The 22,206-nt window shown below is 34.3% G+C and overlaps 3 protein-coding genes and 1 long non-coding RNA gene across 13 annotated transcripts in view; 1 reads left to right on the top strand and 3 right to left on the bottom strand.

The window, feature by feature from the left end:
- Positions 1-5,125: 5,125 nt before the first annotated feature.
- On the bottom strand, positions 5,126-7,599 carry LOC138127410 (uncharacterized). Of its 2 annotated transcripts, XM_069043479.1 has the most exons (5): positions 7,287-7,599; positions 6,485-6,747; positions 6,248-6,430; positions 5,382-5,688; positions 5,126-5,334 (listed from the first exon to the last, which is right to left on the bottom strand). In XM_069043479.1, the coding sequence occupies exons 2-5, from the start codon at positions 6,693-6,695 to the stop codon at positions 5,196-5,198; spliced, it is 840 nt and encodes a 279-aa protein (XP_068899580.1). In that variant the 5' UTR covers positions 6,696-6,747; positions 7,287-7,599; the 3' UTR covers positions 5,126-5,195. The 2 variants fall into 2 exon arrangements, with proteins under 2 accessions (XP_068899580.1, XP_068899581.1); XM_069043480.1 differs by lacking the exon at positions 7,287-7,599 and having other exon boundaries at positions 6,485-6,838.
- A 4,592-nt stretch (positions 7,600-12,191) lies between these two features.
- Positions 12,192-13,176, bottom strand: LOC138127412 (uncharacterized). Its single transcript, XR_011158220.1, has 3 exons — positions 12,848-13,176; positions 12,624-12,794; positions 12,192-12,499 (listed from the first exon to the last, which is right to left on the bottom strand). It is a non-coding gene; the product is annotated as an uncharacterized lncRNA (long non-coding RNA).
- A 482-nt stretch (positions 13,177-13,658) lies between these two features.
- On the top strand, positions 13,659-16,544 carry LOC138127399 (biorientation of chromosomes in cell division protein 1-like 1). Its single transcript, XM_069043453.1, has 5 exons — positions 13,659-13,998; positions 14,050-14,414; positions 14,463-16,112; positions 16,166-16,288; positions 16,352-16,544. The coding sequence occupies exons 1-5, from the start codon at positions 13,745-13,747 to the stop codon at positions 16,444-16,446; spliced, it is 2,487 nt and encodes an 828-aa protein (XP_068899554.1). The 5' UTR covers positions 13,659-13,744; the 3' UTR covers positions 16,447-16,544.
- LOC138127400 (ABC transporter G family member 20-like) overlaps positions 16,519-22,206 on the bottom strand; it is a 40,828-nt gene continuing 35,140 nt past the window's right edge. For all 9 annotated transcript variants that reach the window (XM_069043455.1, XM_069043457.1, XM_069043463.1 and 6 more), the window contains 7 exons: positions 19,089-19,310; positions 18,918-19,036; positions 18,454-18,866; positions 18,218-18,398; positions 17,053-17,318; positions 16,914-17,000; positions 16,519-16,830 (listed from right to left, as the gene is read on the bottom strand). In XM_069043455.1, the coding sequence (XP_068899556.1) occupies positions 16,619-16,830; positions 16,914-17,000; positions 17,053-17,318; positions 18,218-18,398; positions 18,454-18,866; positions 18,918-19,036; positions 19,089-19,310 (1,500 nt within the window). In that variant the 3' untranslated portion in view covers positions 16,519-16,618. The remainder of the gene's footprint in view (positions 16,831-16,913; positions 17,001-17,052; positions 17,319-18,217; positions 18,399-18,453; positions 18,867-18,917; positions 19,037-19,088; positions 19,311-22,206) is intronic.

Here is a 22,206-nt window from a genome sequence, read left to right as displayed (position 1 = left end):
TTTTTTGTGAATTTTTGGTATTTAAGTGTATACTTGTGATACACTGTTATTTTCAGAATAAAAATCTCTATCAGAATTACTAAAAAAAAATATGTAATCCCATTTGAAAAATTTTTTTTTGACAGTTTACCCTTGAAGTCCATGGGGCTATACTTGAATTTATTAGGCCATTTTGTAGCCTATTAACAATCATTTAATTTGGTGTACAGATAATTAAAATCTTCCGATAAATAACGGAGTTATGGACTCGTCTTCTTTTTTGGGGACACCCTGTATATGACAATCGAACTTCTGGCAACGGGAAGATGATACAAACATTGGAGTTTACCTAATTAGGTATACCAAATTAATTAACAGTTTCTGTACCTACACACAAAAACTTCCAACTTTTCCAGTTTTCATACTGTCAAATTTTATTATTCTTAACATATTCAGAATTTCAGTGGTTTGTGTGTACGACTGTACTGTATTTTTACCTCTGGTAATTAATCATTACGTTATCAATTTTTATAATCATTAAATAGGTATGACGCATACTTCTCGTACATGGTCTTTTCTCGGTAAGTCAATCTTGATTTAACGAATTGTGGATCACGAAGAAAATCAAACTCTTCGTTTAAGTAGGCTTAAATCAATCAAAACTGATTTAAGAGCCCTGGAGATAATCAATAGCAAAAAAAGTACCGGGTTGTTATAAATATTTCTAACATCGTAGGTGGCTATGCGTTTTACTTAGGTGTGCCGCTACGTCAACTAGATGTTAGAAACATTCATACTTAATAACCCTATAAATATATGTATTTACCATGGTTGTTACAGCCGATGGGGCCTTAGCGGGGTGTGGAAGCTCCCATCCCAAGAATATAAAGTGTAAGACAACCTCGACTAAAGAAGACTTCCTTTTTTGTCCTCTCTCTGTCATTTGTAATAAATTACATAAGTGTTGAGTTAATAAACAAAAACGAAAAATTCGGGGTAATTAATTGGTCATCCATTATGACACTCAACCAGTATACAAACCATTAGTCCTTCGAGCACACAGATCATTCATTGTGATCAACATTCATCAAAAACAACGGTTGAGAAGACTATTATAGCCTTCGGGATTCAATCTTGACTCTCAACCATGGTTAATAAATACACAGTGTCCCAAAAATGGCGTACTAACGGTGCACTACGGTGTAGAAGAAATTACCGTAAACGTCAGAAAAATGATAAAAAAAATTGTATTGGACTTATTTGCTGATTTGGCGGTCTTTGAAAGTGGCACTAAACAGGTCAATAATTTTGAAATACACTCACCGGCACAAAAAACGACTCATTATGATTTCTTCAATAAATAATCTTGAAATTATATGTATGCTTATTTTTCTTTATTACAGTTAATTTGGAATATTGTCAATCATCGGGAGTGCTATGGTACCATGGCAACCGAATTGTTTTGTTTAAATAAATTATTAGAAAATTTGCGTTAGGTACTTCCACGTTGTGTTTTTGTCGGTTGATTTACGTGTTAAAAGATTTAATGTGACAATACGAGATACTAATTCAAAATGCTGTTCAAATTTTGGCAATTTTTCATAACACAAATTTTTTTCTGAAAAATTACTTTTTTTTTCATTAAAATTTAATTTGCTGTGTTTAATGTTTTGTTTGTCGGATATTCTTTGGCAAAGAATAACTTAAATAACACTTATCAATACAACATGATATCAAAAAATGTTTCTAAGACAATGAATTACTTAATTATACCGGGTGATCAAGAAGGACTGTTTAAGTTGGCAGTACAATTAAGAAAATTTTTTAATTCGGTTATTTATAACACTACAACCGGATATGTTTTGTTGGTTTATTTGACAAATATCTGATGTAGGTAGCATTAACAACGACAAGCCATCAACAACCGAAAGTTACTCCTGTTATACGATTTAAAATACAATTCAGTGTTACCAACTTAAACAGTCCTTCTTGATCACCCCGTACTAATAAAATTCAAAGTGAGTCGTTTTTTGTGCCGGTCAGAAAAATCAGATTGCGAATGAAATCCATTTCTCATTGTGAATATTCCATTGAAATCGAGCTAAATATACAGGTGTCCCAAAAATGGCGTACTAACGGTGCACTACGGTGTAGAAGAGATTACCGTAAACGTCAGAAAAATGTTAAAAAAATTGTATTGGACTTACTTGCTGATTTGGCGGTCTTTGAAAGTGGCACTTAACAGATTAATTATTTTGAAAGTCCTTCTTGATCACCCCGTATGTAGGTATGAAATTGTCATGACAGCTACGTCTAATCGTACATATTATCACAAAGTATAAGATCACTCACTACCAATATCTAATCCTGCATAATACGGTAACATTTCAAGGTAATGATGTATGAATATATCTTTGTTTACATTGTATTATCGTTAATAATAATAATAAAAATAATTGTTTTTTTTGTCGGAAACATTTTTTCCATATTTTTTTCATGTACAGTTAAACATCCTCGATAAGTAGTAAGTAGTTTGTACGCCATTTTTGGGACACCTGTATAATATACGGTGTGATCAAGAATGATTGAATCTGTTTTGTAATAACATAAACATAACCGAAACATTTTTTAATGTCGTCTCAAGTAAAAAAAATCCGGTCAGTCCCAATTACGAGACAAAAAACACCAACACATACTTTTCAATTGTTTCATTGTCAGTGCTTTAACAGACACAGTCGTTGTTGAACACGCTCTCCTATTTGTTTACATCTTTTTATTTGTTTCTAATATACAGGGTTATTCACGAGAGACTTCCGATGAAAATTTCGTTATATGCAACCCAAAATACAAGAAATCCCTAGAACGTGATATTTTGTTTAACTCGAAATAAGTTAGCAATCCAAGTATAAAAAATAGCTTGGCGAATAAGATTAATCATGACACTTTTTCTTTATTGAGGTTATGAGCAAAAGTTAATATAAATGTGAAAACTGACATGACAAGACAATAAGGGCCAGCAATCGTTGATTTATAATTGAAATTTTTTAATAAACAATTGTCAAAACATAGAAAGTAACTGATTTTTATTTCACACGAAAGAAATTATTCCTATGCCAAAACTTTTTACAGGTTAGAAAGAGCGCGAAATTCTCTTTTACCAAAAGAAGTTCGGAAATTAATTTTTTTTTTTGTTTAGAAATGATTTCGGTTTGTCTGAGCTACAATCATCGATTCACACATACATAGGTACTCTTTGTTTTGTGGCGTAAAACATGAAAAAATTAACTTAGGTCAACGTCTTTCACATCAAGTCCTGCAAAATGACTGTGGCTAACGGATCTACATAAAAACAAAGCAGCGACAAATTTAAATTAAAAAATAATAAACTGATTCTTTTTGCCCACATGGTTCTTCTTGCCCGAGTTTCCCCTACCTATCTAGTTCTTAGATGTTTAGCATCAACACAAAATCAGGAATGTCTTCATAATAGATGAAACCAAATTTAGTCCTATTTACGTCAAGACAGAACGACCCAACAGGTTGCATTTTGGTACGCAAATATCAAAAAATTTAAAGTACAGATCAATCCACAATACTAATAAATTATAACATTTTATTAAACTTAAAATTAAAAGTTTAAAATAAAAAAACTTTACAAAATAAAACTGAAGAAGGCAATATTTGATCATTACTCCATTTTGTTGTACAACCAAGAGCAATCTATTCCTCATGGACAGGCACAGATTTTGGTGATAGTTCGGGGGTAATGCTATCCATGCTTCGGTAATCGCAGTCAAAAGTTTTAATTTTTTTACTAATAATCCCCACATATTCTCTATTAGATTTAGATCCGGACTGCGACTTGGCCACTCAAGGACGTTTATATTATGATCTTGAACCCATGCTGCTACCCTATGTGCTGTGTGGATTGAGCAATTGTCATGTTGAAAAATAAAATTATTATTGGGAAAATGTGGTTCCACAGAAGGCAGCAGCACGTTTTCAAGAATCCTAATACGAGTATAAACGGCACTGGTTGTTAACCTCTCCTCCACATGTAAGATTACCCCCGGACTCTCCACCGAAATCCAGGCCCACATATTTACCGAAAAACGGCCAGTACGATCGGTAGCATCAACATAACGTTCTTCGTACCTCGTATTTCTGGGTCGATATACTCTTATTCAGCCATTGGGGCAAGTGTTGTGGAGCAAAACCAACTCGTGACTTCCTTGTAGCGAGGTGTTGATGTAATTTTTCTTGCTGCCACGTGATTCTTTATCCCACTTGCCTTCATTCGTCGTCAAGCAGTTCTCACCGACCCCGGGAAATGAGTTATTGCCACTGCTTCCTCAGCGTTAGAGAAAGGCCTATTCTGCAGGATGATGATGACTGCCTCGTCCTGTTCCACGGAAAACACCCGCCTTCTTCCAGAACCTGGACGCCGAACCACCCTCCCAGTGTGTTCCCACTTCCGCATAATGGCATGGATAGTGCCCTTCGATAACCCTAAATTCGTCGAAATTTGTCCATACGACACACCCCTCTGGTGAAGGGTTACTATTTTGGCTTTAGTAAATTCAGATACGGCTGGCATTGTATCACTAAATTATTATTATAAACTTGATAGACGTTTACTTCAAACGGTCAATTTTTCGATTTAATTTATAAACGTCATAATAACAGTAAACGGCAGCTTACAATGACATTTTTCGATATGCCAAAATTTGATCGTTCAAAATTTTTTGGCCGCTATAATACACCGCGTCAAAAATTCACTTTTTACCAGTGTTTGTAGAAAAAAATTATTGTTGAACATAATTGTAAATATATCTCACTACAAAAGTTGTTGAAATATTAAGAATTGGTAAACAATAACAATTTTAGATACCGATTTTGTAGCCTCCATATCTTTAAAGAATCACGAGATAGAATTTTTTTAACATTTTTTCCATGCTCAGATGGTGTCCCTGAATAGTGCACAATGGCCTTGTTTCGCCATTTTTAAGCACCCTGTATACTTGTTTTAATTATCAAGGTATCGAAAATGAGAATTGTCTCAGCACAAACTTGTTCGAGAATAGACTAAAAAATAATTTTTCCTGATCTTAACTTATCTTCTACACTTTTAAGAATCAAAAGCTCATTTTTATAAATATATCTTTAATGATCCTAAACGACAAATGGTCACAATAAATAATTAAACATCTACAATGTTAATAAAGATAAATCACTGGTTCAACATCGTCTTCTATGTGCACACTTTTCAGCTCTGGTTCTTTTGATATTAAATAATTTCTGATGTATAGCAAGCATATGCTGACCATATAAAAGCATATAGATATCAAATTTATCCTGAAACAATTTGTTATAGAAAATATAAACCTGAAAATATTATTTACCAGTAAGAATAACCCAACGAAGCCCGTCCATTTGTATTAAATTTTTCCAGATATGTTTTATAACTCGGTATCATGCGACTAAGATCTTTGGCGAACATCGCACCCCACAGTATAACTGATGACAATATACTGAAAAACGCTATGGCGTTGTATACGTACAATCCAAAAATACTCAAATAAGGTTGATAAGGGTTAGTTGCTGTATTCCATATAGCTAAACCAGCAGAAAGCAGACCCATTACTGCAGATATTATTAAAAAGAAAATCGTGCACACCCAAACTCCTGCATTTATAAAAACCATATCGTCTAAAACAAAAAAAACAAAATTTTTTTTTAGATATTTTAAAAAGTTGACTATCGTAAGCTACTGAAAATAACGCCAAAAAAATTTATTTTATGGCTGCTTCGTCGCGCATGAAAAACCATATCTTCGGTTTTTTTGTTCATTGAAATCGGATAATAAATAAAAAAGTTATGGGTTGAGGCGTTTTTTATCAAACAGCCTGTATATTATGTTTTTAAGTTGTAACAGGCCTTCAAATAAATTTATATTTAGAGCAACGTATGGAAATTCAATTGTTTGCAACATTTTTCCAGCGTAGAAAATGACACAAGAAACGTCTGACATTTTAACGAAATAAAATTAGGTTAGAAAATATTTTTAATTTTTGTAGTGCATTCCTCCCTATTCCCCCTCCACGGAATATGACAATATGAAATTGGGAAAAAGCTTACTATGTAACCTGTGTAACTCCGGAGAATAATTGGTTATCTACAAAAATTACTTTACACTGTTAACAGAATTAGAATGTCGCCTACGCCTACTCTAAATATATATTTATTTGAAGGCCCGATACTTTCTTACCTATTTCATTATAAGCACGTACGAGTAACGTTGTCTCAAAAACTGGTGCCTCCATGGAAACAGCACTAGCTGAACACAGGTCGCTATTGTTAAAGGGTATGTTATTATATAGATCTTCAAGATTGTTTTCCATGTTGTTGCCACATAACAGGGCACATACATTGTGACCAAATGCACAGACCGCTGCAAAAACATTTTTGATAACGTCATAAACCTGATATGTGAATTTTTTCTTACTCGTTAACTCATAGACTGCCTTTGTGATTGACAGTTGCTTAAATATACCACCAAACAAACCAAATTTAAAAGTATTTTCATTATCGTCTACCTCACTAATAGCTATCGCTGTAACCCATTCTTGAGTACCCAACGATATGAAAGAAATAATGGCGGCGGCGCCGGACAAAAAACATGTTGCCAATATATATTCTCGTTTTGTTTTAGCCATTATCCACAATTTGTTTATGTATATACACGATGCACTGTACTTACACACCTTACTACAACATACGGTTACACCTTTAATAATATTTGTTTAAAAATGAACTTTATCTTGAATGCCTAATTCAGCAGATAACGTATCTCGCATTAGTTTCTCTTATCAACGGGGAAATAATCGTAAAAATGTTTTCAGTCATCTTGTGATTGACAACAAGTACCTACAGCTTTACGGGTATCTAATTTTACAAATGATCGTCATCCTTTTTCGCTATTAAGATAATACGATTCCTTCATATCTGAAGTAATAATCACAAAGAGAAAAAATTCTTAGAATATTTGATTTAACTAGATTAGACAGATAAATAATTTTTCATGGTTCATCAAATTTGGTTTTATATAATTTTGTTAAACTGAGATATTTGGCTTAAAAATATTTAGAAAATTAAGTGAAAAAGAACTGGAAAAAGATATTAAAAATCCTATGTGTTAAAAAGCAAAAGTATTTTTAAAGTAAAGCTTCTTTATTTCGGTTTCAAGTTACTTACAATATGAACCAAACCAAATATACAATAAATTACATATTTTAAATAATACTTACTCTCGTGTCAAAAATGGATTACTTCCTGGGATTTAGGGATATTCGTTACTAGGTTGCCATAAATTTGGTTAGGTTGGAGGCTATGTGGTTTCTGGTGACAAACAAAAGATATCTCAAAAATGTAAGACAGCAAATTAATTGTAACAGTTGCAAATGACTAATTTCTCGCTAAGTGATAGATGATTTTTCGTTTCACAATCAATTTTGGTTACTGGCGGCATATTTATTTGGATTTAATCTCTCAATTCAAAGTAACCAACCTTAGGCATTCAAAATAACTTTTGAAAATTCTAGTTACACACAACATGAAAAACGTTATTTCCCTAAAAGTTCCAATTCTAGGGAGTAATCCATTTTTGACACGATAGTAATAACTATTTTTGATTCTTTAATTTGTAAAAGAATAAATCCAAAATAAGTTCATTTTATTTTATATTACATATATACAAAAATATAAATAAAAGTCTAATGGTAATGAAATGAAAGCTTCGCTTCACTGCCTATACCTAATAATCTGTTTCAAAATCAAAAATCCACCAACACTGCATTCTACCTACAAAATACAACCGACAACGTCGCCAACTTTTGCTTTTAGTGTGTCTGCATGTGTCAGAAAAAAGTGGGGTTATGAAAGAAAATTGTTGACAGTCGTTTTGGTCGTAGTTCATCCTGTTTTTTTATTCTCATTTTATTATTTTATTCAAAAGGTATGATATGGTAGCTACCACCTTTTTGCACATAATAATTATTTTGTGTTAGGTAAATAAACTCAACAGTTCAATGTCAAATTTTGGCGGGAGGTTGGGCCAACTCAAAAAAATGAAACTTATTCTAGCGATTTCTTTTTTTCTGCCAACATAATTCAATAGGTGGTGGATTTCTGATTTTGAAACAGATTATAATAATTTTTTAATTTAACTTATTGATATTTACTACAAAACAAATTTTATCTACTTTGAGTTACTAATGGACTCATTATTATACCGAAAACAGTTTAATAATGAAGCATATTATTAAACTGTTTTTGGTAACTTTTAGCTTTTGTTATATTGGCAACATCAGTCGTTTGACGTCAGGCGTCAAGGTAACGAGCGTGGAGGGAATATAAACTGGAGAATGGAGATGGCACTAATTCAAATACGTTTACCTGCCCGCGAAAACTACAGAGCCATAAAAGGTTTCTGAATACAGACGCTACGCCAATGGCTTCCTTTGCCTTCCTTCCACGCGCAGTGTGGATTTGTGGACTGGGTCATAAAAGGTTGTTGCACGTGCTTTTAGAGGGTTCGGATTTTTAACATGGGAAGCATAGGAAATGCCATCTCCAGTCTATACTCCCTCCACGGTAACGAGTGAAGCTACGAAGCAGCGAAGTAAATTTAGTAAATGTAACCTTACATTTTTGTCAAAACGTATGTTACCAACCTACGCGAGCGTCCCTAGTCTAATATGATAGCTTGAGCAGCCGAAATTTCAGGAATTAGTAAAGCAAAGTAAATAAAATAGTATATTACACTCGTTTAATAAGACGTATTATCACATTCATTCAATTAAAGCACTTCTCGCTCCGCTCGTCGTGCTTTAAACACACTCAGGTGATAATAAAGCGTCTTATTAAACTCGTATAATAATATACTAGTTATTATATCCAACGAAATTTGTAAATGCTCTACGTATATAAACTTCACTCGTCTTACGCACACAAAGGTTCATTTTTGTAACAGCATAAACATAGTCGGCATAACCAAAAATGTTTTTAATGTCGTCTCAAGTTAAAAAATCCGGTCAGTGCCAATTACGAGACAAAAAACACCAGTACTTTTCAATTGTTTCATTGCCAACAGACTCAGTCATTGTTGATCACGCTGTATCTGTTCACGTTGGAATGAACATCGGTGGTGCAAATGAGTGACCTGTTACTATACTATGACAACTCATATGAAAGTTAATGCCAAATGTGTGCGATTTGCACCACTGATGTTTATTCCAACGTGAACAAATATTACCAACTAAAACTTAATCCTAGCTTAATACAGGGATATTCACGAGTAATAATGAGCCTTACAAACATTGAAACGCAACCAGTTATGCATTTTCATCGCCTTCGTGGATTTTTTAACTTACCCAACCAAAGGTGGATGTTATTGTGATCGGTCCAAAATTTAGAATTGCTAATTTCATCAGATCTTTACGTTTTGAGGTCCCCTGAACACGTTTATGAAGTTTTTAGAATGATGTCTGTCTGTGAGTCTGTCTGTGCGTCTGTCTGTCCCACTTTTCGTTCTCCCACGATTACTCAAAAACGCTTTGACCGATTGCTTTCAAATTTGAACATTGATTTGGTGGTTCTCTCAATTTGAAACCTGCTAACATCAAATTCATTAATTCAATTATTCCCTGATTTTAACTGGACTCCACAAATTGTCGAACGAGTAAATTTTGCAATGTTTCTTTTCCCATGAAAACTGTTATCTTTGTGTTGTGTTTGGACCGGGCGCGTACCTGCATTTTCAAAGAAAGGTTGGCAGATTTCACTTGAGGAATATGGTATAGTGTTCCCATTTCTAATTTGGTTTTACTACCAGCCCTGTTGTCAGGGAGTTAAATACCCCGACAATAGGCAACTACCGCCATAAATCCTAGGACTGTAAAAGAAGGTCTGTTGTCTGACCAGGTTATAATATCTTCACTATTGCCAAAACCACAACCCCAGCCCCTAATAATTACAATTGCACTGCCATAAAACCAAATTATAAATGGGAAAACTATACCACTCTTGCCGACAACGGCACCAATAAAATTTACAACTGACCAGCATTTCCGTCGCAAATGAAAGGTATTTAAAATATTTCGTTGAAATTATTTTAAAATTAAAATTCTTAATTTCTCGAACCCATTCGGACCGTTACAGTACATATACAGAGTCATTATAAATGATTGTCCCATCGCAGTTGGCTTTGAAAACCCACACAAATTTGGGATGTGCCGCTACGAGTACCTTCGCAACGTTAGACAAAGTAGTAGACAAATTTACACTACCGCTAGCAGCGCTACCTATCGGCGATGCTAGTCTCACTCATGTTATAAAACTTGCGGCACATTCAACTACGTCACCAACGCCTACTGCGATGAGACAATCATTTATAATGACCCCGTATAAAGATAGTGGAAAATGACAAAGAACTGATCGGTCTTATCGCGGGACAAGGCCTCGCCGTGATAAGACCGAGGAAAAAAAATGGCTGTTTAACTGCTGGCGAGTGCTGTCCTTCTGGAGCCGGCGGGGACGACTGGATGGGGTCTGCACCATAGTACCTACCACTCCTTGAATCCGTGACTCTCCTCGCACAGGTTCCGCTCCGACGAAGGGGAGGATGTGGACCAGCAAAAGAACCTTGTGCTAGATAATCTGGCGATTTTTGGGGACCTGGAGGAGATCCGTCGTGGGGGTGGAGCTGCCACCGTTCGCTCTCCGTCGACCTATTCGCGTACACGTGTGTTTTAATTTGAGGTACCGCTTGCACCCCAGAGAGAATATAATAGTCTCGGAGAAAAAAATTACCTGGGGTAGAACTCAAAATATTTGTCGGAGACGGTCTAGTGATTGACAGGCACAATATGACAATAAATTTCTTTAAGTAGAGTCTTTGTTCGGTTTATTTAGGGCTTAAGTCAGAATTCCTTACGAAGATACAAGGACTATACCATCGTAGGTGGCTGCGCGCTATGCTATGCTTTACGAGTAAATAAAATATGCTAAAAATGTAGGTTTACCTGTTTTTTCGTGATCCAATCCAGTTTATCTACGACTGTTAAATTATACGTTCATTTATTATTATTACGTATCCGTAGATACATAATCTAGTTCATATTACACTAGTAGAATAATATGAACTCACCTCACATTCCACGACTCTTAGGTATTAATTGGCTTTTTAATTCATTTTTGATCAAAAACAATTGGGTTCCTTGACAACCACGACAGCTCACTTCCACAAAGGGCTTTTAAGGTAGCCATACATGAGCGGGACTTCCTCAAGGAAAAAGCCTTCGGGATTTCCTTGGCGATTTCCTTTACCGAACCCTCGCCCACACACGGAGAGGATTTGCCTCAAGGAAACCCTCAAGGCCGACTATCGCCCACACAGTACACGCAGCAAGAGACAAAAAATTCGGCCTCAAGGTTCAAAAAGAATTGATTTTTGTTCGGGATTTTTATGTCTCTCCGACCCATCGTGGCCTCAAGGACGCCGCCACACACGTGGCTTGAACTGTTCAGGCCGAACCTTGAGGAAAAATCCCGCTCGTGTATGGCTACCTATAGATGAAAATTCATAAGCATAATAAAACTTAAGTCAACAGTCGTAAATAAAGTATAGTAGGTATTTAATTCGTGTATAATGAGCCACATTAAAATTTCATTATACTATTAGGTATATGTATGTTTTTGTTACTTATTAAGGTATTGGAAATGAGAATTGGCTCACGACAAACTTGTTCCAGAATAGATATGCTAAAATGGAATTGATTAACTCAAGAAAGTGTATTTACTAAAAAACGGATTCTTGATCAATTATGGCAATCTTTCAAATACGACTTGCATATAAAATTTCTTAACTCACCTGATATACATTTCTAAGAGTCATAAGCTCACTTTTATAAATATATCTTTAATTACTCTACACGATAAGTAATAACAATAAATAATAAAATATCTACAGTGTTAATAAAGATAAATTACTGGATCAGCATTGTCTTCTATGTGAACATTCACCTCTGGTATTTTTGATATTACATAATTTCGGATGTATAGCAAGCATATGCTGAGCATATAAAAGAATACAGATATCAAATTTATCCTGAAACAAGTTGATATAGAAAATATAAACCTGAAAATATTACTTACCAATAGGAATAACCTAACGAGGCTTGACCATTAGTATCAAATCTTTCCAGATATGTTTTGTAACTCGGTATCATACGAGTCAGATCTTTGGCGAACATTGCACCCCACAATATAACTGATAACAAAATACTGAAAAGCGCTATGGCATTGTATATGTACAATCCAAAAATACTCAAATAAGGTTGATAAGGGTTAGTCGCCGTATTCCATATAGCTAAACCTGCAGAAAGCAGACCCATTACTGCAGATATTATTAAAAAGAAAATCGTGCACACCCAAACACCTGCATTTATAAATACCCTGTCTTCTGAAATAAAAAATAAAGATTTCAGTTATTTTAAAGATCATATAGTAATAATTCTGATTTATATCACTATAAAGATGATTTTGAAATTGTCTGAATTTTATGCTTTTAAGTTGTAATTTGTTACCTATTTCATTAGAATCACGTACGAGTAACCTTGTCTCAAAACCTCGTGCCTCAACACTATCTGTACAAAAATTGGTATTATTAAAGGTATTATTATATAGATCTTCAAGATTCTTTTCCGTTGCGCTGTCACATAACAGGGCACATATGTTGTAACCAAATGCACAGACCGCTGCAAAAAATTGTTGATGACGTCATTAACTTGATATGTATATTTCTTCTTACTCGTTAACTCAAACTCAACTATTTGTATTGTCCTTTGTTTAAATATACCACCAAACAAACCAAATTTATAAGTATTATCTTCAGAGTCACCGTCCAAAGTAGCTATCGCCGTGACCCATTCATCTGTTCCCAACGATATAAAAGAAATAATGGCGGCGGCGCCGGACAAAAAACATGTTGCTAATATATATTCTCGTTTTGTTTTAGCCATCATTCACAATTTGTTTATGTATTTACACTGTACACTTTATTTACACACCTTACTACAACATACGGTTACACCTTTAGTAATATTTGTTTAAAAATGAACTTTATCATGAATACTTAATTCATCAGATAACATATCTCGCATTCGATTTTGTTATCAACGGTGACATAATGGTAAAAGTATTTTGTGTCATCTTGTGATTGACGACAATTACAGCTATATTAGGTGTTCTGTGGCTGTATGGGTGTCTAATTTTACAAATAACAGTCATCCTTTTTCGTTACTCTCAGATAATACATACAATTCCTTCATGTCTTCCTAATAGTCACAAAGAGAAAAATTCTTAGACAATTTGATGTAACTGGATTAAAAGATAGATAGTTTTTTATGCTTGAAAATAAAAAAAGTAGCAGTCGAAAATTTTATTATCACTGAAAAAGTTCATCGTATTTGTTGATTTGACAAGTTACAATAGTGGTAAACTAGTCTTAAAATTTAACTGGAGTTCTCTGTAATTATTATTATTAAACATGAACTGTATTTTGGGTTGCATAAACATCTGACGTCGCGTGGGTATTTCATGATGTCTATGTTGGCAATAGAATGGCCTAAAAATTTTGAATGTCAGATAAATGTCAAACGTATCATGTGAGAGAAAACAATAACACAATTATCTAATTGTCGTTATAATGGAGGTTGTGGCTAATAATTATTTGCCAGGTGAACAGCATTTAATTGATAAAATAGTGTACGAATTGAAAGCCCAAGGAATATTCGATCAGTTTCGCAAAGAATGTTTTGCTGATGTTGACACGAAGCCAGCTTATCAAAACCTTCGTCAACGAGTAGAAGGAAGTGTTACAGGCTTCCTCAAGGAACAATCTTGGAGACCTGACATGAATAAAAATCAAGTCCGAGAGATGTTGCGAAAAACTATTACAGAGTAAAGTTAAGAATTTAAATGTGTACAAATCATAACCTGTCTTTATTTCAGATCGGGTTACCTTGAAACTGGGGTTGAACGCATTGTGGATCAAGTCGTAAACCCAAAAATTAACACGGTTTTTTTACCAAAAGTTGAAGAAGTAGTGTACAGTTATTTAGGTATTAAAAAACCTAATCGCAATGAAGGCATTAAAAGTGAACAGTGTGACTTATTGCCTACCGATTTGGAAGCAGTATCTCCAGAATCTGAACCTGTTGATAAGAAAGATGATAAAAGCACTGAGAACTTTCAAGATATGGATGAAAGTAAAACTGAAGAAGATGAGTCTCCTCCATTTGAACCATTAGATGAGCAGTCAATGTATGTACCTCAAGAGGAAAATTCTGTTGATTCACATTTGTCAGGATTTTCAGGTATTTATGTAGCTTTTTTTGTATAATTGTCTCAATTTTGTGGTTAAGGTTTAGTCAGCCATGAATCAAATCAAAGTAATGAAAATAAAGTTTCACACATGGAACAAGACTCACAGATGTCTCGCAACAGTTCAGACAGTCGCTTGTCAATAGTAACTTCAGATGAAAATTCGAAAATGAATATTTGTGAAGATTCACAATCAAAGTCGATAAAATCGGGCGATTCGAATCATAAACATGATACAAGTGATAAAACTAAGCACAAAACGTCTGATAAACACAAGTCACGAAGTGAAAGCAAATCAGATCGTGATAGAAAGAGCAGTAGAGATTCAAAGTCTCGACACAGCTATTCTTCTAAAGATAAAGATAAAAGTCACGACAAGAAAGATTTGAAAAGTACAAACAGTAGTAAGAGTGATAAAGAGAAAGATAAGCTGAAAGATAAAAGTGATAAAGATCGCGGGAAAGGGGCCAGCAATAGCAGTAGCAAGTACAGCAATCATAGTAGCAGCAGTAGTGGCAGTAGCAAAGATAAAAACGTGAAAAAAGATCCGTCAAGATCTGAGAAAGATAAGTCTGATAGAGACAAAATTCGGTCAAGCTATAAAGACTCGAAGCCACGGGATAAATCAAGCGATTCCAAGTCTAGAGACAAGTCTTTCTCATCAGACAAACACAAACACTCGTCAACGTCGTCGCACAGCGATCGCCACAAGAAAGATAAAGACAAAAAGAAAGACACAAAATCTAAAGACGATCATTATAGTTCAAAAGATAAGAAAAACGACAGACGTTCGACGGATCGCGATTCAAATGATGGTCAGTCCAGTAAACAAAGCTATCCAACTACAGCGTCTGATAGTCAGACGACACAAAGTCAGAAAACTGCCCAGGATTCGAGCCACGGCGGAGGCGATTCAGGCAATTCAGAGCAAACAGAGAATACAACGAAAGCTCCGATCATAATAACGGGAGCGGTGGAAAATTCCGAAGTAACAATTTCATCACCAGAGATGCAAAGAGTAAAAGTGTTCAAACCAAAATGTGCGTCAAATATTCAAGAGGCGCTCAGGTTGATGAAGATCAGAAAGCAGTTGGCCAAATTAGAAAAACAAAACCAATTGAGTTTGGCAACCGTCGACGTTAATACGCCGATACTACTTTCGTCGAGTATCAATTTAGATGATTTGAAACAAAATTGTTTTGAAGATGAAAAATCCAAACAAGAAACTTTGAACAGCAAAATCATGTCAGAACTAGAAGTTGTACCGTCACCGTTACAAAATACTGTAATTAGTCAAGATAACTGGGATGCCATGGAAGCGAAATTGAGAGAAGAAGTGTATTCAGAGTTTAAGGATTTCAAAGATGATAGTCTCGACGACAGCGTAGAAGATAGAGGACAAACATTCGAGGCAGAAGGTACAGAAAGTCAGCAAGAAATGGAAGAAAGCAAAACCGAAGAGGAATGTAAATATTTTGAAAGTGTCGACATCAAACAAATTGATTTTCTGCGATTTGTTGACCAATTCATCGGCAGATGTGAGAAAGGTGGTTGTGTACGCGATGGAAACGTCCACAAGAGAAAGATCGAAGATAACGATGTGAGAAATAATAACAAACAATTCGTGATAATTCCCGAGAAAAAAACGAGGATTGCAAAGAAAAATAAAGACAGAACTTACAACAATGCAGGTAAAAATGGTGGTTTATGTTACGTGTTTTGTAATTGGTATTTTTCTGTTTAGAAATTTCTCCAAGTGAGAAATTTCCGTTGCCGTTGAGCCCGGCAGACAGTGACAAATCGGTCGGCAGAAGGGACGAAACTGTCATAGTTCCCTTGAAACCGAAACGCAACTGTATAAGTAAGGGTAAGTGTCTGATCTGATTCAGACTCTCTTAAACTTACGGTTACTCTTGTGTTTTTCCAATAGCAAGCAATCAGAGATATTCAAGTGACGATCTTTACAAGCCCAGACCAACTTTCACTAGTTCTAGACGTAGAGGTGCCAAAAATTTGGAAAACTGACTAAGGTTTTACAATTTTTACCATAGAATAGTAATGGTTGTAAATAATTGAATATTTTTATATTAACCCATGTTTGATATTAAAGTAAAACAGCTTTATTGCAACATCTTTTCATAAAAAAAAAAAAAACATTAAATACCGACATTTTAAATTAAATCTAAACATTACTTCATTATCTTTTACTTTGAATTAAAATCGTGTTGACAGTTCCCAAGATTATTATCCAAATTATTTCAATTCCAACTCCGTTCCAAACTTCAAAATCATTCAAAAGCCAGCCCTTCTTCATTACATTTCTAAATGAATCTAATGCAATTGTGAAGGGTAGGCATCTAGACACCCACTGGAGGAATACCGGCATGCCTTGAATGGGCCACAATAAACCTGCAACAAATATAGAGTTATGTCGTTTAAACATTTGAAAAACGTGCTTCACGTAATAAAAAATGTAAAGTACTTGTTCATACCCGACAATAGTATCATGATGTAAAAACTCCCAGTGGTCAGAATATTTGCCATTGTAACATTATAAGAAATTACCGAAATCCAAAAACCTAAAAGAATTTGCTTTAATCATCTAGTTCGGTTTTTGATTTTTTACATTACCGTAACCCACTCCTGCCACTCCTTGAAGAAACGTTAGAAGCGCGATAGTCCACAAACTACCGGTAACTTTCAATTGAAAAATTGCGAAAGTTATAACTAAAGCTTGTGCGGTGTAAATAGCAACGATCCCTACTTGAAAAACGAAATGAGTCAAACTTATTTCAAGGGATGAAACTCCGGCTATTACAGAACGATCCCAAAGTCCTTCGGAGCGATCGGTAACTATTATCTGGGATGTCATCAAAGTCATTAAAAAGAACATCATCCTGAAAATAATAAAACAATGTTGGTCGAATGCCTATTAAATAAAATACGCTGGTGACAATCGAAAGTTTCTGCTATCGAATAAAACATCTCATTTTGCAAAAAACAATTTTATTTTTGTATACTTCGTCCAGTGAGAGATTGGGAGATTTTAAATTGTATGTAGGCTTGTAACCCAACACTACAAAATGCACTAGAATATATCTGTGGCGGTCGTGAAAAAGTAGGTAAGTCAAATAATTTCAAAAATGAGTTAACGATGTTTACACCTTAATAATAAATCATGGAATTAAATAATTCAGATTTTCACAGTTTAAAATTTAGTTATATTGAAAGCAAGTACAGGTAGAAAGAAGTTTCTATTTAATTACAGGATTTTAGGAATGATGTGGAATTTTGAATCGTTGCCTTGAAAAATTAACATTTTCGACTTACCTACTTTTTCACGACCGCCACAGATATTACTTAAGCTAGTGTGACACGATACTAAATTTCACATAAAATCCTGCAAAAATGACAAAGACAGACTATGATCCTGATCGTTCATTGGTGCTGTTCGAGGGTCTCTCTCATTTTCTAACAAATTTTCTACAAAATTTAGCATCGTGTCAAACTAGCTTTAGAGCATATTCCAGAACTAATTTTATCATTTTGATTACTGGTTTATTTGTAATTTTTTTAAATTTTTAAAATACAGTCTTTGCTGTTTATAAATTCTGAAGCTATTGATAATAATTAAAAAATTATTCGTCTAAGATGAAATTTACATTAGAATTTTTTGTTTTCTATTCAACGTAGATTCACGTGACATAAATACTATACACCATTTCTAGTGTATAATAAAAATGGTATTCGTTTTTGTGCTGAATAAATTTTATAATAATTTAAATAAGATACTCACGTAAGTACTAGCCCTGGTGCCATATAATCAGTAAAGGTGTCTTCAGTAGTACCATAAAATGTTGTCAGATTCATATAATCCGTCATTCTAGGGTCTAAATTACAGTCCCTGAGAAGATCCTTTTGAAAATCTATATACAGTGACAAAAGCTTGTACTTAATGGTGGCTCCAATCTGTCGATCTGGAAGACTATCTCGTTAAATATTTTCCCATAAAATGAACTTGTTTATTTTTACTTGACATATCCATCCACACTTTGATTTCGCTGAAATTGAGAACGTCGACGTCTACATCTTTGCCTAGTTCTAATCGTTCTTCGTACGACTCGGTGAAATTTTCCCTCAGGTACATAATTCCAACAACTTTTCCGTGTTTTATTCCATTCATAGCTTCGTTCAGCGAATCATATTTCACTTTTTTAATCATTGGATCTTCGATGTACGTTAAAAATCGACAACTGATATTACTCAAGTGGCAACTGGAATAGTCGTAGGGAATAGCAGTATTTAACGCGGTAAAATTTGGGCATGAAGTCAACATGCTTTCCTCATTCACAATAGCCAGCTGGATACCTCTGACGTCCGGACCAACAGCAAAGAGAAAAGCCACGTTTTGCGCAACGGGAAACAGAAGTATGAAAATCATACCGCTAAAAATGATTTTAATTGGAGGGCTTTCATTTTTTAAAAGTTAAATCTACCTAATGTTTCTGTAAAATTGCTTCCAATTTTTATCTAAGAGAGCTTTCATTCTTTTGGCGTTCAAGTGGTAGCCACCCACATTTTTACGTTTTTTCTTTTTTTCATTTGGAGTAAGTACCTGAAACAACTTTTTAGCGACCTCATAGAAAAAAAAAACATTGAATCGTTACATCTGTTGAACTGCGAGTGGTATCGAATGATGCCATGCTGATGTCGGTGTTTGAACTTTGAACTAAAGGACCGTGAACTGCTATTGCATCGTCTGATCTCCCATCGTTTTGTCTTTGGCTCAGGATTAAAAACACTTCTTCCAATATCTCGGTTTGAAACATCCTTAGAAGTTTTGAAGGCGATTCTTCTGCTAAAAGGCGACCATCACGCATCAGACCGACCTGGAACATTATTATTGCTTTATGCCCTACAGTCATCATAAAATCAGGTGTATGCGTTTTAATCAATTGCAGTTAGATAAATCCAAAAACTGAGAAAACTAGATTACAGAAGGAGTCTAGTGGGATTAGAACTTTGTATGTTTCTATTTTTACTAGAAATTTGTAATTTGCGTTCTTAATTTGTACTGAGGGCTTTTACTTTTTAAGATGTTTCAAACAGAGTCGCGCCAAGACTGGTGGCCGCCTTTGTGCAAAAAATAGTTTAGCTGTTCTGCTGCCTTTCTAACAAAGTGGAAAGTCCGTTTTTTTTTTTGTTAAATAAGTGGACATGTTCAAATTATTTTAACCAAGTGTTAATTAATAATTAATACATAAATTAAAATAATTGACGCTGTTTGATTCCTGAATGTTTGCCACATCTGTTAAGTGTTTACTCAATAACGTGCTTAGTCGCATATCGTCGTCTACACTAGCAAAGCACGTAACTCCAAAATGCAAAATTTTACAGGAGCAACAATAAACTGTACCAGAAACAAAATTGCATTCTGCTAACCGGCGAGTTCACCTGGATACAAGAAACCAAATGTAACCGAATTGTATCCAGGTGAACTCGCCGGTTAGCAGAATGCAATTTTGTTTCTGGTACAGTTTATTGTTGCTCCTGTAAAATTTTGCATTTTGGAGTTACGTGCTTTGCTAGTGTAGTGTAGTGTAGTGTATGCCTACTGCGATTTTTTAAATATAACAAACTAAAAATGTTAAAAACTCATTTTTTTCAAATGGCACCCCGTATTTATTATTACACTGGTCGAAAGCTTTTTTGACAAGCTTTCCAACGGTATAGTGTTTGTACAGTCGAATGTGAAAATCTAGGGTGCTATCTTAAAGTCACAAAAAATCACTAAAATAATTAAATGTTTAATTGTTAAACACTGTTTTGTTGGTTGATTCATCTTTATGGAGTGACCATATTCTGTGATTATCTTTTGTTAGGCCTACTAGATTTTTGTATTGTCTTTTTAACGGAAAAATTACACCAAATTTAACGATTTTAGGATAGCACCCTAGATTTTCAGATTCGACTATACAAACCTAATATTGTTCAAAACCTTGTCAAAAAAACTTTCGACCAGTGCAATAATAAATACGGGGTGCCATTTGAAAAAAATGAGTTTTTGACATTTTTAGTTTGTTATATTTAAAAAATCGCAGTAGGCATATGCGACTGAGCAGGTTGTCGAGTAAACACTCAGCAGAGGCGGCAAATATTCAGAAATCAAACAGCATCAATAATTTTAATTTATGTGCAACAATTTGGAAGGTACGAATTTTCGAAGGGACCCCTGCAATTCGAAATTCTGTTAAAAAAAGCGCCACTGATCAAAAACGATGACAGATAAGTAAAAACGATCTGTATAAATTTGATTCATAATTTAGCATAGAATCCAAAAATTAAATCAAACTAGGTAGGTTCCATTTAAAAAAAACATAACTTTAGTGTTTTTATAATATTGAGACACACTGTATATATACCCCAATATTTTCCGAATGTGCAGTAGAAGCGCAGCTATTATCTAGAAAAAAGTAAAAGTTGATATCTTTAATAACAAACAAGTTATGGAGCTTTTTCGCAACTCTGGGACATCCTGTATGTACAAATAACAGAGATATAAGACTTAAAAGTCTTAGGTGGGACACTTGTGTTATTACTAAAGATAATTTAAAATACAGTTTTCGTCAAAGTTTGGAGTATATAATGGAAATATTTTGTTTTCAGGGGCCCAATTCTTGAAATCACTGGAAAATATTCGTTTGAGAATATTTTCCCATAAATGAATTCCCATTGGAATTTAAAATGTCTCATATCTGTATTCTTGAACTGTTTGGAAAATGATTTCACATGAGAATTTAAAAATGCAATATGTTGACAATTTGGATCAAACGGGTCTAATTTCGGACAAAGTCTTTGTGCTTGGGCAACCATTATTTGGATTGCAATGAATTCTTCCATTTTTTTCTTTCACAAACACAGTTATGTATTAACAAAAATGTCACATTTGACAGTCGAATTTCTCGCAAGAAAATTATTTTCCCATGATAAACACTAGGTGAAATAATTCTCCGGATTACTGCTGGAACAATCCGTCTGACGTAAGTCCAGAATACACTTTTGCATTTCTCATGAGAAAATTTGCCTATTTTTCCAATGAGAATTAATTCCATCGATTCAAGAATTGGGCACCAGTTGAGCTTCTCGAGAGGAGCTGAGACAGGTTAAGTTTCCTTTTTTAAAAGAAACGCTTTTCAATAATTTTAATTTGTCCGCTCATTTCTGTTTCCGCTTGATGTTATTTCCATTTCATTAAATAATGAATACCAAAATTTGTACTTTTGTACTTTTGGATTGATGGTTTCCAGGATATCGATTTGAAAGGCGAAACAGACTCGTAAAATTCTAATTTTGTACCGAAATTACCACAAAAAATTCTTCAGTAAGAAAATATACCCACATGGCTGAATTTAAATATTATCATATCAACAAAGTAATTCTCATATCAACAAATTAAAAAACAAATAAAAAAAGACGTCGTTTTGCACGTCTTTGAAACTAAAAAAATTTCATCTAATAATTGTATGTATGTATATTTGATACCTATACAGGTTTTCAAAGTAATCCGTTTTTTATACATTTCCACTAACTTAATATAATATATAATAACTAAAAAACTAATCTAAGTAAATAACTAAAACAAAATCAATATCCAATTAACAAATTAACAATTAGCATTCCCCACATATTGTCCTTCTTCTCCACTCAACATTCTTCATCCATTCGATCCCTCTTCCATTCTCATTCAACATTTCTTCTCTACTTTCATCTCTCTCTCTCAATTCT

The sequence above is a fragment of the Tenebrio molitor genome, chromosome 3 (assembly GCF_963966145.1).
Source record: "Tenebrio molitor chromosome 3, icTenMoli1.1, whole genome shotgun sequence".
In the NCBI taxonomy this organism is placed as follows: Eukaryota; Metazoa; Arthropoda; class Insecta; order Coleoptera; family Tenebrionidae; genus Tenebrio; species Tenebrio molitor.
Note: the sequence above shows the minus strand (reverse complement) of the source record. Positions and strands in the feature narration are given on the sequence as shown.